A 16223-nucleotide genomic window follows, 5' to 3' on the forward strand; every position below is an offset into this window, starting at 1 on the left:
ACATATGAAAAAGAGCTGGTGGCTTCAAACTTTCAGGGGAATAATATAGCAGTCGCTGGGGTTTCCCTTCCAACTCACTGGAAACCATGGATGTTGTGGGCTCGGAGGAGGCTGTAGAAATTAATGGAGTGTTCGCCGCCAGTCGCTACTGTGCTCATGTCCTCTTTCCCCTCGCGGATCATGGTCCTCTTCAGCAGACTAGAGCACTTCAGGGCCAGCTCCAAGGCGTCCATCCAGCATCGACCTGAGAAAGACATTTAAGCCCTTTTTACACAGAGATCTTGCTGTAAAGAAGACTCATCATAAAGACAGCTTTGTTTTTTACACTGAAGCAAATGGGATTTTCAATAGCATGCCGGCCTTCCAGAACCTAGAGAGGCACGACATGTCCGACATGTAACACAACAGCTTCCTCTGTTCTGTCCTCGCCTGTTTTACACAGACAGCAACAGAGCAACATTCCAGCCTTGAAAAGGCAGAGCAAAAGGGCAGCAGGCTGATCAGGAAAACACGCTCGTGCTATACTTTACTGAGGACAGCAGCATATTTTCATGCAGCGCTGTTCGCTCATTATCCTTCTGTAAATACTGAGCAAAAAGTGCATTATGTTTTAGTGCTTTTTCAAAGTCATTTTGTTTCTTGTACTCACAGTCACACCTGGTGCCATTCCAGTAGGAGCCATTAAGATTATTATTCAGAAGTATAAGCATGCTTCCTGCCTGAGAAAACTTGCCTGGACTCAGTTTTTGAGATGAGATGAGAAATTTTAGGTCTATAAATTTTGCATAAAACACTTACAATTCTAATTTATATGCTGAAATTCAATGGAGGTGTTCTGCAAGTGAATATTGTGCATTAGAGAAGAAAATAGCAAAGTGATTTTGGACGCTGACTTTTTCAGCACCACGGATAGAGACTGGAGATGGAGAGACTGGATTGGTACTTCAGCACCATGGACAGAGACACAGAGCAAAATGGGCTGTGGCCACGGCCAATGAATCCTCTGTAGTTGATTTTACCAGCTGTTCTCAAATGAGCCAGCTGCTCAAAGAGGCACAATAAATAAACAGGCAGAATTACTGCCTCACGGCTGTGAGCCTCCACCAACCAGTCATGTTGCACTTTACATTCATGTCTGTCCAGACCCAAGATCAGCGTCCCTAATTCACTAAGTCTGACCAAATGTGAAAATATGGTTACAATCTCCTCTCTGTTCCTGAGTGACGAATAACAGCCAGAGAAGTGCCTCTGCAGAACATTATGATGTCCCAGAATTCGACAGTTGACCTTTTGGATATAAAAACGTCATCACTTCATCATTTCCTCCCATTAGATGTGTGTGAAATGTTAGCGTATGAATTCTTCACTTATGGCCGAAAAAATGTTTTGTGATCTTGACCTTTGACCTCCAAAATCTACTCAGTTAATCCGTTTGTGTCCAAAAAATCACGTCTGCCACCCCTGTATGAAGTGACGACTATCAGCTGTCACTGGACAAACTAATACAGATACGATATAATAATACTTAAATGTTACTGAAAAAAGATACCAGTTCACAAGTTGACCATGCCAACATCAGAGCACTCATATCTAGTCTACTTTGGCTCCACCCCCCCTCCAGTCTGGTCCCTGCAGCGGCTCACTGTAACTGTCGTGTTGGACCAGTGCTGGTGTCATTTATGAAGCCGATAACAATAATGTTGTGAATTTATCTCTTACCATCAGACTCAGAGGCAGCACGGAAGATGAGGTGGCTGCTGGGTAATGGCTGAGTGATGGAGCCCACTGCTTCTCCTTTAGGACCCTGAGGACAACAAGAAGGGAAGAAATCCATGTTACACGTCAGATTCGGTGTCGGGGGGGCAGCTAGGTGTTACTTTGGGCCATCAGTCATTTTGATCTTTGTCTCTTTTATGAGCTGCTTTCACCCAGTTTGTGCTCATTTTTACAGTTTGTAATCACTTATGTGAATAGAGGAAATCTGGACTCTCGACTAAATCATTATGCAAACGAGCTATGAGAGCGGACAGACGCTGACAGAGTGAAGTGCTTATTTCAACAGTGTACTGGACGGTGGGGAGAGCAGGAGCGCTGTAACCTAAAACATAAACCACTAATTGTGATTCAAGCCTGTTCACTTGGCAAACAAAAGGGAAAACACTTGTGGAGGGAGGCCACTGATGAATACCAAATCACAGCTGGAGTGGACGACTGAACAGAGCTGAAAACTCAGGAACAAATGGAAAATGTGTACTGCCAAATATGAAAATGACCACGATGAGCTCTTAATTATACATTTAACATCCACATCTGTTTAACTATTTGCTTTAAGTGAAGAGGACAAAGGATGGTCCATTTACTCTGATTTTCTGTTTGTCTTCATCTCTGGAGAGCAACACATTCAAAACATCCATCCATCTGCAGTACAAACCCTTTGGCAGCTTTCCACCCATCAAGTCAGGGACTTTTCTATTGCAATATGGAGACAAATGATGTAATTTATGGCAGATTCAAAGAAAGAGTTCAGCATACTGGGAAATATACATATTTGGGTTTTTGATGCCACCCTCATGTTTCATTATTGTGCGTATTAAAAAAAAAAGAGATATAACATGTTTGAGCTCTGCTAGGAGAGGTGCTGGTGGGTGGATCTTGTCTTTGGCTAGTTGTTTCCCCATTACCAGTGCTAAGCTAAGCAGCCATTACAGCTATGACTAATTTCCCTCTCGGGTCCCTGTATCGAAATATACAAAATGTGTCATCTGGTGGAATACAGAGATCATCCTTGTACTACAGGCTGTATCTCCTCATTGTCCCTGCCTCACAGAAGCATCTCTAAAGTACTCTGTCCATCTTACCGTTCTCCTGGTAGCAAAAGGGAAAGGCTGGCATTGGACTACCTGTGCAGTAGGAGAAGCACTGATGTAGCTTCATGATATACATTTGGATCAGACATCAGGGCACACTTTTCCAAGCCTGAATATAGTGCCAACAGTGTATGGAGGTGGAGGAGTCTTATGGTTTTATGGTAGCGTTAATAAAGAACGCTTTATTAAAGCTACCATTAAGAGTGCTAAAAAACAGACAGGATATTTTATCAGAGAGACAAATTTCGCTGAATACTTTCTCTTGGCATTTACTGTTCTGTTTGAACCTTTACGAGCCTTTCAGCTTTGCATTAGCACTTGTTACTCTGTTCAGTGGCTGACAATTCTATTCTTTGATAGTGTCAAACTACTTTTCAGAGTAGTTTTCTGTCTCTGACCACTTTCATTCCCTCTATGTATTTTACCTTTACTTCTTTGTTTTCTCCACTACTGTACCCGGAGTCACTATCTAATTAAATAAATGGAAAGAAATAAGCTGTGGAATACATTTTTGGATGTTCTTTGGATATCTGCCATTTGAAACATCTCTGATACTGTATATCCCAGTTTCTGGAGGGTGTTTCTGCCTAAATGCTCCATAATACTCCTGAGAGTCACCGGTGGCTGTGAATCACATATCAGTTGTGTCCTAACCTTGACGGCCCAGATGGACTGCTCCAGGGGGTGGAAGAGCTTAAAGCAGAAGCCGTCCTTCTTGGAGGGCCTCTCAATGAGCTCGCAGGCGTTGAGCAGCACTGTTCCCACCCACTGGCCGTTTTTGTGGGTTTTATAGATGAGCAGGACGCCTGGTTTCAGAACACACCACAGCTTGGTCCAGCTCTTCAGAGTGCCACGGATCTGGATCAGGTAGAGAAATGTCAGATAGCCCAAGGCCTTACCCTACCAAAATGACATTCTGTGCTACATGCTTCGTGCTACATGAAGAACTTCAGGCAAAAAGAGATGTGCTCTAAAAGAGTTTAGGAAAGAGCCAAGCTGGAAATAGTCATTCACCTTCACATCAAAGAAGCATAGAGGCTGAAAATGGGTTCCATTTGAACCACCTTTTCTCAACTCAACCTTTTCTAGCAGTTGTCACATGCTCAATCATATGTGATTCAAATGTGTGGGGGTGGTAAGCAGTGGACCAAAGCACTGTGAGGCATATTGGGGGAGCAGTTCCCACCTTTAGCCAGTCTGCCATGACGATGACAGAGGGATCTGTGATGGTGCTGAGCAGCTCCTTGGTAGCCCTCTTCTTTTCTTCCCTGTAGTTTTTCTTCTGCACCTACAGCGAGCACAGAGAGAGACAATTTCACAATTTACACATCTGTGAATATTCCACACTTGCTTTCTCACTGCATCATATTTGGCAGTAAATAATAAGACTGGCATTACACTCCTCAGTGTCCCTGTGAAAATAACACCTGGTAGCTTCTAATGGATGAGTGAGCTATCTGCTGCAATGTACCCCCCCACTTTAATGTGATGTATCCTGCCGGTCCTGTATTGTGGTGACGCTGGTGCACAATATGAAGGAGCAATAAAGTTCATCATACTGACCCAACAAACTTAACAATGACCGTGCCTGAAAAGCATGAGCGATGAGGCCAAAGGTAACACTCTCCATATAAGGGTATTCTGAAGACTCATGTCAGGATACGTAAGACTTAAGCTGATTTAAGCTCACTTACCTTGAGGGACTCCTTTTTGGTGAGCTTTCCTCCAGACGCCGACACATCCTTGTCTGAGCCATTGTACAGCTTTGTTTCAGACTGTGAACGCACAGGGGAGGGAAAAAGAGAGTTTAATCTGTGAAGACATTAACTACAGTTAATATCTTCAAATATTAAATATACATCTATGATTCATTCATCTGCCATGTTGACCTGGGACAACACTACTCAAACATGTCTGATGGTTACATCCAAAGCTTTCCTGTGAGGATTTGTGTGTAGCCTACTTAATCACCCACATGTTTCACTGCTGCATTCTGTGTAAGCTGCTCTCATTAAAGTCGTCCACTAAATGACTAAATGTCATCTTGGCTACAAAGTGTTCCCTCTTAGTGACAAATCTATTAGTACAAATGATACAGTTAGCAGAGCCTACTGAAATGAGGACAGCACATTATATTTGTGCAGAGAGTTGCCACATTAGTGGAAAACATCACATAGAAGTGGTTGTTTTCTTGTCTTTTTTTAGCCCAAACTTAGTTCTGTTAGCCGAGTGAAGCCTATAAATGCCAGCGTGGGTGTGTCTCTGCCAGCTCCCTCTACAAGCCAATTGGAGCGATTTAAAGTGGAGAGACAGACGGGATGTGTAGGAATCCTAAAGCAGGCCTACTTAAGGCCTTAAACGCCTAAGGCAGGGTTGGACAAAGCCTGAACATACATGATAACAAGCACCAAAGCTACAATCGTCTCTTTGAAATCCTTCTTCTATTCTGATACCCATATAGAGTTTCCTTTGGCTGAGACTGCATTTCTGTTTTGTGGAGTTTGATTGAAATGTGGCTCAATTCTGCCTTTTTTACGATGAATGTTCTCAATCAATTCAAGTCCAGAGATAAGGACTCGTCACATTCTTGTCTTGGTTTTAGGAAGCCTTGCTGGTAGACAGCTTAGAATCTCTGCAATGATTGTGCTGTCATACGTCTTCAAACACAGAATCCTAAGAAAAATGTAATAGGATTCCTGTGTGATCAAAGTGTGTCTGCTGTGACTCAGAGTCTCCGCTCAGACACCCACGTCTGTACTGACAACATATTTGATGTGGACGTCGACAGATAAACTAGACAGGCCTCCTCCACACTGAGCTCCTTTGAAAGGAGATTTTGAATTGAAGTTGATAAACCATGTGTACAGTGTATATGATGTGCGAGTCATCTCAATGTAAGCTATCTCACGCCTCGGGCAAGACTGGGAAAAGGAAAGAACATGTGCAGTAACTCTTTTGGGGTCACTACTACACGCACACCAATGACCCACCCCTCACAGTCCATCAGCTCAGTGGGGCCACTTTTCTTACCTTGCTCTTAGATATGGAATGTGAATCCTCTTTCAAAGGCAGAGGCAAGAGGTCCTCCCTCCCTCTCTCGAAACCTGGAACAACAAACACAGCAGCATAAAGAAATGCTTTGCTCATCGCTCTCCAGGTAACCTACGGTACCCCCTTCCAACAGACAGCCAAGCTGCTGTGAATTCAGGCAGGCTCAGTGCTGTGGGTGATGCCACTTTGGGCTCCGGGACACAGACAGCCATATCACCATTTTCAGACATTTCACAGCCAAACAGACTGTAAATTAATCAATGAAGTAAATGGCCTCTGGTTCCAGTGGACCTAATGTGAGGATTAGGGAAACTGAAACTGAAAATATTTTTGAGTTCTGGTCTATTAGTTACTCCAAAAAAGCTATTCAAAGATCACCATGGATGATAAGATGTTATGATTGGACTGATTTTTGTTATCAGTCAATCAATCAATCAATCAATCAATCAATCAATCAATCAATCAATCAATCAACCAACCAACCAATCAATCCTTTAGGGCTGGGCAAGTTAACGCGTTATTATCGCAGTTGTTTTCCTTATTATTATTTTGGAAGTCCGTTGCTCACTGGCTCTGAATACACATGATCCATGAAAAACCGTGGGTCACAGGAGGGGTGGGATGTTGATCAGATGGGCGTCATCACGCATCTCAACCAATGAGAGCATTTGGGGTGGGCCTAAGACTGCTGCAGCGCTCACATGAGCCGGAACAGAAAAGAACTGGCGGGGACAGAAAAATGGAGAAAGGTACCAAACTCTTACATGGACATTTTCATTTTAAATCTCTTCCAGATTGATAGAGCCAAATTTATTTGTATTAATTATTATTATTAATGTTATGATCGTGGCTCTGGACTCTGAGGGTAACTTGTGTTTCTACAACAAACTAGATAAAACGTTAATGCCCTGGCAGTGGCAAATAGCTTTGGTTTTATATTTGATTTGATTTAAGTTGAGATTTACAAGAAATATTTTAACTGCTACTGTGTGAAGGGAATCCTGCTGTTAAAAAGCACCTTATTTGTTTAAAGTGTTTGCAAACCAAATGTTATTGCACTTTTGTTCATACAGCAGTACTTTTAAAATAAAAGTGCGCAATACACTACTTTTGAATTCATTATTGAATTTTGCGCATAACAATGTGATTAATCACAGAAAATCATGTGATTAATCGCGATTAAAAATATTTATATAACGCCAATTCATAACAGCGTTATCTCCAGACTCTTTCCATAAAGAGCAGGTCTAGACCAAACTCTTTAATTAGAGAGAGACCCAACGATTCAGGAATTCAACATTAAGGATTCAAGAATCCCCACATGAGCAGCATCAGATGTTATATTATGTTATTCTTTTATATCTTACAGACAAAGAAAGTATTAATCACTTGAATAAATAATCAGTAACAAAAAGAATTAACTGCAGTAAATCCAGTTTGCTCTATACAACTGGCTGTTTGTCATTTGTGAACCCTCTCGCTTTCACTTGAGATCAACTAGTCACTGGATCTAAAATGTGTCTGAAAAGCTATTCAGGGCTCTCCAGTCCAAACATCTGAGTAGCTGAATGAAATCTCATTACATAATGTTGGTCACGGGAGCACGCCACCCTTCAAAGCAACTGGAAGCTGGCCACTGAATCTGGATGGACACTACTGGCACCGACTGCAACTACCTGATCTGAGCTGAGCTCTAAGTCTGCTGAAAAGAGGTTCCTGGTTTGATTCACGGTCTGACTGGGACAGCGGGAAACACATGAACACCTACATAATAGTCTGGCTTTTATTCAAAATGCATTTATTTATTTAAATTCTGGTTTACTTGTTGGTATATCCTTTTATTGTATATTTTATTCTATGGATTGTTTTTCTTTTGATACACAACCCTTTATTTCTGCTGTTACTCACTTCAATACGTTGAGTAATGACTTACAAAGTCATGACTGCCTTATGTGTGGATGGGATCCAGTGTGAAACACCTTGTGTTACATTCTGATAGTATGAAAAGTGCTATGACAACAACTGTTCCAGTGAGGGAGAAAGGACTAGTATTTCTGTGAAGACAGTAATCAGCCTGTACAACGTCAACAATGAATATGTGTCTGTATGTAGTTGAATGTACACATGGAGTGTTGTGACAAACCGCTCTCTAACCAATTAGTGTAACCTTAGTGACAGACTCCCCACTGAGACCCCTGCAGACACTGGTGGTCCGAAGGTCTAAATATTTTAGAGTTTCTGTCTCCCATCCACAGGACACCAGTATTTAGCAATGAGAACGGTGAGGCACTGCTGAGTTCCATCAGCAAAGAAAATAGCTGTGTGTTTGCAGTGGCCCAAATCCTTTTTATGTATTCTTACTGCATGCTTTCATTCTGACACATCTTGGATCATGAATTCTTAAATGGCTCTTTTCAGAGAAAAAAAAACAAGTTTCAAACTCCATGCTTGAATACTTTTAATAACAGCAATGTGATGCTGAGAACATTACTGGAGTAATTCTCTGCAGACATGGTTCTGTCATATCCACTTTTCATCAAGCTGCCTCTTCTAGCCTGATTTCTCAATTTACAGTAATGTCTTTCAACAACCCTCATTTAACTAGCTACTACACATGGACTGATACACAACAACCTCTTTAATAGTGCATCTTGGGGTTGAACAAAAGGTGCAACAGATCAACAGCTGTGCAGTAAAAGTGCTACTTGAGTGAGAGTCAGCTGCATACATGTCTGTCTTGTTGGAGAACACTACAACTATTTGAATGGTTGGTGCCATGAAAGCGTGAAGCCAAACAGACTAGCTGAAAGACCCCTCTCGTTTCCAATGCCAACCTGCATGCATCAAATTAAAAGGGAACCAGAAACACTTGTCTGTTCATTTTGCTGACTGAATCCAACATCAGACCTCCAGTGACATACAAGAGGAAATGAGGGCATGTAGTCGTCTTGCCTTATGAGTGCTGCTTTTGTTTTAATGTGGATCTAGTTTCAGCGGTACATGGTCCCACCATACCATCTGTACCCACTTGACAGGTGCATCTCCATGCCAACTTCAGCTGGAAAACAACTCAAGGGCAATTCATCCACTATAGCAAACACAAGAGGTTACACAGCTCATCGCTCCTGTTCCCTGAATCTCAGTGTATAGGGAGCAAAGTGGATGGTCCTTGAAAATAACTCAGTTAATTAAAATGTTATACAGTCCCAGTAGAAATAGATGCATCTGTTGTTCTCAAAGTAACAGACCCGCTGATTTTTAATGCCTGCCATGTTCTCAAAGTTACTGCACCGTGGTCGCCTACTGCCTGTGTCCACAGTAACTTCCAACTGTTGGTCAAATCTTTTCAAGTAAAAGAATGAGAACTGTGCTAACAAACTAACTAATGTACATGCTTATTGGCCCTCCAATTTGAAATCAAGCAATCAAACTAAATTAGTGTAGTCCACTGTGATGAACTGTCCCATTTCAATCTGAGACACTTTTAAGTTGCCACCTCTCCACTCCAGTAAAACTTCTCAGAGACTCAAATGTGAATACACACAGGAAAACAACTTGTTGCAAACTGAGGGATTTCATTATAGTATGAGAAGCTAGACCTAAGGCCTGTGGCAGCTTATCAAATAAATATGGCTTAGTGACACAATGAAAAATGATAAAGCTGAAAGTAGTTTCCAAAGTCTTCTCTACTTTGGATAAAGAAGCCAAGTTCATTCATCATTTGATAAAGAAATAGTGTTGAAATAATATGTCACTTTTATAGACAGGTGCTGCTTTTTGGAAGGACTCCGATTAAACATTTCTTTCATCATTAAAAACCATTAGCTTCTAAAATAATCCAACAGGGTCTGATACATGTTTCTTGTATAATCTTAATCCTAATGAATGAACCTTTTAGGTGATTTTTTGGACTACTCAAAATGTTAAGGGCAATGACTGGAACAGGCCATATACTGAGGGACAAAGAAAAGGTTGGAATATGTTCTTGCAAATGATGGATTTTTCTTCATTGTATTTCCAATAAAGTGACTCTGAATATTGTTAGCTGCTGAATTAATGACCTAACATGTGATCAACATGAAGTAGGCTACATGCTAAACTGCCATGATAATTATAGCGTTAGCAGTGTAGTATGAAGTATTTTATCTTAAAAAGGAAGGCTTCAGGGAATGGCTTGGAGGAGCAAAGATCAGCTGGCAGAGTTTTTTGTTAACCTGTCACAATGATAATGGTGGCACTGCTGACATATGCCACTGGGGCTGGCTAAGGTCAAAGTCCAGTCTCACAGACAGAGACTCCTGGGATGTCGTCATCCCCATCTGCTTCGTTTGTGGTGTGGTATACACGAGGGATGGACATCTTTTTTTACTCACAGCTGTTAATGAATGCAGAATACTCTATTCACAACTGTTAACTACTAAAAAGCATCGAAATCAATATTTTATTGTAATACACCCATGTTTGAAGTGAAATTCACAAAGTATAACAGAAAGAAAAGCCTTGCTTCCTGTTAGTGGCCAGTCAATTCCATACCTCTCACAGCAAACTAACTAGAAACTGCTCCAAAATGCAAAACCTACCCATGCATGAAAAGCAAAAGATACGACATCATTCGGAAAAAAAGTGCAAAACGATCAAAGAGAATTTTAACATATAACAGTCATCCTTTGGGAGATTCTACTGGATTAAAGCAAAATGAGTAACTTACAGCACAAGTCTGGTTCAATTTGATCTCTTTTTTTTTTATTTTTTAGATTTAACATCTTTACAAGGACGAACTGTAAAAATGAACAGTACAGCTTTCCATGTCATGCTGTGTGAAAATCGGCTACATGTAACCCTTGCTTCATGTGAATGAATGTCAGGCAGCAAGTTTGTGTTCTTCGTGTGTACAGTTGAAGTTGCAGATGACTCACACCCTGCTTCAGACTGACTGAGGCATTTGCTTTTAAAAACTGGTGCTGCAGTGATCTCACTGTGCATCGAACATAACAGAGTAAAGAGACTGAGGGAGGAGGAGCTGGATGCTGCTGCAAAGAATGTCTCTCCACATTAGTGCTCTGTCTCAGAAAACAAGTACAGTCTAGATCCCCCAGAGCTTTGAACCAAGTGCCTTGGACAACGGACACAATAACAGGAGTGAAAGTAAAGAGAAATGATGATGACAAAAACACTCAATTCAGTTCAATCCTTTGCATACCAAATATTCTAGGAATGTACATAAACCTTCTGTAAACACGTATTTTGTATTTTCATTGAGAAGAATATGAACTTTTGCATTGCTGACATGGAATTGCAATCGTATGAAGCGTAAGTGTAGCAATGGTCATTCTCTATCTATGAAGGTAAAGGTTTGGCTGAGCAAGTATCTCTGCTGGGATAAACACAGCAACATAAAACAAGTGAACAGAGGCCATCATGGTTGGACGTCAGTTTCACTTCTAAGTCACCTGAAACATCACTTGAGAGCATGCTTTGCCATCATCTGTGGTTATTTTAGACATTCAGCACCTCAACCCTGAAACCATTTCTTCCCAATCACAATTAATTCAACACTGAAGCTGCCTCTCTTACCAACGGGAGTTCATTATCTCTTTTTGGGACGCTCCTTGCGGAGGTGCTGCTGGTGTCTTCAGTTCCTACCACAACACAGACTGAACCCTCTTCATTCAAGTCTGGTTTATTTACAGCTCATATGAGTGAAGAACTAGACTGATTAAAATAAAAAAAGAAGACGATGCTTATACTTTCAAAAGCAATGTATAACTCTGCTGAATACTGCTGTACTAGGGAAAGTGAAGGGTACCATGGCAACAAATGGAGGGAAATGCTGTGAGCCCAGTTATTCTTCACAATACATCAATCTTTGGGAGTGATTTTTGCCTGAGTGACTGTGGAAAACTTGCCAGGCAACAGTGTCTCTACTATTATGGGTAAAAAATCATGAAAACTGACAGATGCCAGATCAAAGTCCAGAGACATAACAGGATTTTCACTGACACCCTTCATTTTAGATGTCGATCCAATTAGTAGCCAGTATCAAACAATGAATCTCTTTATTTCATGTAATACAGTGTGAGTACATATCTGTCAGGTGTAATCAAAGTACAGATATTTGTTGTGGAGACGTTGGTGCAGGAGTTAAACAGTTCACTTGACTTGTAACTTCAAGCCAACACCTAAAAGCTGTCTTCCTTCTTTAATGGAAAGCTCTGCTTGGCTGACACATATCAACTATTTAGCTGCTTGCAATATGATTTTGTATGTCCTTGTGTAAAATTGGTTGAGTTCCATTTTAAAAGAAAACTTTAATAATTTTGTAAACATAATTTCAGAGTCTTGAATGTCTCTTAAGGTCTTGTTATCCAACCAAAAGCACACTTGTCTTCGTTGCAACTGTAGAGCACCACTTCCTCTGGGTGATCACAAACCTTCGTCTTACGTTATCTTTAATGCCTCCACTGAATGTTCCAGCATGCAGTATGCCAAGTCATGCTGACCTCAACATGAACCATGATTGCATCTAATTGTCGACAACAAGGTTACAGCTTTTTCCACTCCCTTATTAGCTTTATAAAAGCCCTATTTTCAACTTCAAAATCAATTTCCCTCGTTGTTTGTTCCTGGCTACAGAGGAAGCAAAGTAAACAACACAGGAAAAAGTGCCCAGTCTGCATGAAAGGGTGTATCCATTCAACATTAGGCCGTAATTGCACAAAATGCTGTACCACTTTGGGATTAAGTGCTTTTGTGGGTATCGCAGAAAATTGTTCGGGTATCAAAAATTCTGAGTTTCAAACCAGCAGAGCTGAGCCCACACCTGTTCCTGCCTTGATGATTTTAATCTCCAGGCCTCGCTCCTGGCCTTCAAACCTGTTTCTAATGCAGCCTGTCACAATACTGCACTGACAAACATAACAACAACTGAGATGGAGTGGTCCAATCCACATTAAAAGGGCTCCACACAGGCAGCTTGACAAGACAAAACCACATTATCTCTTGGAAGGGGTGATGTTTCAGACAGGATGTGTCTGGAGGAGAGTAGGGGCATTAGACAGGTTGTATTACCATGGCTGCTGTTTTGTGTTGGGGTTTTATTTATAGCCCACCGGGCTGGGTTCATGGGCGCTGTCAGATGCTGCCCTGTTCCTTGGCCCTTTTAATATTGCAGGCAATGACCTGGTGTCCCATCTTTTGATATTTAGAAGAGGGTTTAAGAGGGTCAAACTGCATTCAAATGTTTAGCCATCAAAGTACTTTCAGAGAAATGTATCTTACACACCGAAAGTTAGTGTGGAGCAGATTTATTTCTGACACAATTAATGATTATTTTCATTATTGATTGATCAATCAATTGGTATATAATGGAATATAAAAAAGTAATAATTTCAGTTTCCAAGTTAATGTCTTCAAAAATGTCATTGGCTCTTTTGGTCCTTGTGTGCTCCCTAAAATCAGTAGCTCTTTGACATCTGGTCATGTCTGAGCTTATTTCAAAAATGCAGTTGTTCAACCACTTCTCAAACAACAAATCACGACCCTTCTTTGCCCCAGAACTACGGGTCTATTTCTAAAATACCTTTTACAGCTAAGGTCTTAGAGTGGTTGCTAAGCAGCTTACACCACAACATTTTTGACAAGTTTTAGTCTGATTTCTGTTGCACTTAACAGAAACAGCTCCTCTCAATCTCAAATGATCTCTTGATGCACAGTGATACAGGAGAGTGTTCTGTTGGTACTAATGGACCTCACTGCTGCTTTTGAGACAAGCAGCTAGTGGGTATCTCTAGATGAGCCTTGGAACGGTTCTCCACTTACCTTTCAAACAGGAGTTTTTCAGTTAATGTTCATAACTATGCTTCATCAATTTTAACTCCGTCTTGTGGTGTTCCCCATGGCTCTGCCCAAGGTCCGATTCTGTTTGCATTTCACATGCTTACTCTTGGGCAGATAATATATAATTATCAAGGCATTGTATCAGTGCTAGTAAAGAAAAAATTGTACAAGATACCCAGTACCTATAACATTAGGAAATGAAATGGCTAGGGACAATTTGCTGACTGGCAAGCATAACCACAAAGTAGAGTTTTTCAGCCTAAAAGAGAACAAATCCTGAATATGTTAAAGCTAAGTATGCGTAGGCACAATTGTCAGCAGACTCCATTGTGGAAAAACTAGGGAGATAGAATATAAAAAGTCAGAAAGGGTAAAAAGAAACAAGAAAATGAGTAAGCACAACTCGCCTGCACCAGCTGTCCTGCAGTTTCTGTTGATGCTGGTGCCTGTTAGCAAAACATCTACAATAAGGTTGAATGGAACAAAGGCTGAAACTGAAAGTTCACCACGACGCAGACAATGTCACGCTGCTTAAGTTATTTGTATTGCTGCAAGAGGTGCAAGTTTAGAGGGGAGGAAGTGGGTTTTTGGCCAAAAGGTCACCAGCCTGACTCCCCAGACACGGAAAAGGTCTGAGGAGAGAAAGACAATGACGAACAATCTCCTCTCCCTCAACAACTGCTGCTACAAAGCCCTTCGGCAAGGTACATATGTGACTGGGCTGCTCACTGACAAACAGCAGAGGATTGAGGTTGTACTGGGCTGTGTAAATCTGTGGCAATGTTTGTGCACAGTCAGCCTTTTCTTGATTAATAAAGGTTAAAACAGTCATGTACGAAGGTGGAACAGAGAACATCCACTCTGTCAAAGCCCCAGGGACTGCCAGATGTCTGTCTCCAGGTTTGTGCCCTTTTCAGTAGGACAAACAAAGGAAAGATCATAGAGGTAGGGATTTTAAATGAACACTAAACAGATTTAATGTTCTGTGAGATTTGGTGTACTTCTAAAAAACGAGGATTATCACGGCACTCTCATAAATCTATCATTAGAACCTGAGCAAAAACAAGCCAGCTGAGCTGAGGCTTGAGCCACCATCATTCATCAGTTTGCACCGGATTCTTTAAACGGCAACAGCCCCAATGCTTAACCATTTTGTTTTATGATGGTGGGGTGAGAGGAGGAGGAGCGTCCTTGAAGGAGTCACAAACAAACATCCCACATCCAACAGTTACCACCAAAAAAATGTATCCTTTCCTCTTTGCTAAAAGTTGAAGTGAAATTAAAATGTTGTTTTTCTAAAGACTTAACACACACACGATGTCCACTGTGTACTTTTATTTTTAATTGTAGCAACATGTGAAAATATTTAAGGTAGCATTTGCAGAGTTGAGATTACAGGACTATCCTTTGCCGCTCGTGTTGATAGTCTGGTCATTTGTTGTCCCCAAATGGGGAACCATGACAGAGAGACAGCTTACGCAGGCTACATAAAATCAGCTTCACTTGCTAGTTTACACTTTCAAAATGGAAAAGAAACTTAACAGCCGCTGAATAATGGATGTTGTAAAGGAACGCATGTCTTCAATCACAGTTAGTAGCAACACTGTGTGGGCTTGTTGAAAAAGAGGAAAAATATATTGCATCTGCATTCATAAAATACATGATCATGAGGTGCTCCTGTCAGTAGGGCACCCCAGACATTGACAGCACATCTCCTAGCAACCAGCCCTCAGATGTCACTCAGCAGCTGCCATGAGAAACTCCCACCCAGAGGCTTGAAGCTTAGACGCTGTGTCCACAAACATGTCCAAACCATTTCATCCTCTTGACAAAATGGAAATGTATGCACAATAGCTGCAGTAGCCTTACAGGTTATGAATGAGAAGATTTACTTATTTACTTTTTATATGTGCAGTTTCTTCTATTTGTGTTTATCTGTGAGAAATGATTCTAATGGATTTGTAAATATAGAGTACATAGAGTAAGAGAAAGTTTTCTCTCTGCTAACATGAACAATGTGGAGAAACTTAGGAGCAGTGAAATACTGTTAGTCATACCAGCCAACCTCATCCAAACCTAGTTTGAATCCATCCACACTGTCCGTTGAGTCCAAACAAGCTTTCAGTATATTGATCACTAGACCTCTGATCATTTTCAGTTTGAAAGAGTCATCTAATGTAAGCTACAAAGGGTCAACAGCGCATCTGAACAAAAACAAGAAGCCATAGTAGAGAACTATCTGACACACCGTCTTCCCCCCAATCAGTCCAAACGCTTTTCATGCCCACTGCTAAAAACACACTCATCAGCCTACCAAGGGACCAGCAACACTTCCCAGTACGAGGCTTCACAAAATTCCATCTCCCCACTGTCATACACCCACCTGGCAGCGAGATGGGTGACAGCTCATTATAGCCCCCAAAGGAGGCATTGCGGATGAGTTTGCGTCCATCTGGGTGTGGGGGTCGA

General features: G+C 41.3%; 1 protein-coding gene across 4 annotated transcripts in view; it reads right to left on the reverse strand.

Moving 5' to 3' along the window:
* Positions 1-16223, reverse strand: part of osbpl8 (oxysterol binding protein-like 8) — a 77015-nt gene that overhangs the window by 11696 nt on the left and 49096 nt on the right. For all 4 annotated transcript variants that reach the window (XR_011585897.1, XR_011585896.1, XR_011585898.1 and 1 more), the window contains 6 exons: positions 5898-5971; positions 4562-4642; positions 4054-4155; positions 3522-3725; positions 1720-1804; positions 79-244 (listed from right to left, as the gene is read on the reverse strand). Coding sequence is in view for 1 of the 4 variants with exons in the window: in XM_070853587.1 (XP_070709688.1) it covers positions 79-244; positions 1720-1804; positions 3522-3725; positions 4054-4155; positions 4562-4642; positions 5898-5971 (712 nt within the window). In the remaining 3 variants the exon portion in view is untranslated. The remainder of the gene's footprint in view (positions 1-78; positions 245-1719; positions 1805-3521; positions 3726-4053; positions 4156-4561; positions 4643-5897; positions 5972-16223) is intronic.

Source organism: Pempheris klunzingeri, chromosome 22 (assembly GCF_042242105.1).
Source record: "Pempheris klunzingeri isolate RE-2024b chromosome 22, fPemKlu1.hap1, whole genome shotgun sequence".
NCBI lineage: Eukaryota > Metazoa > Chordata > Actinopteri > Acropomatiformes > Pempheridae > Pempheris > Pempheris klunzingeri.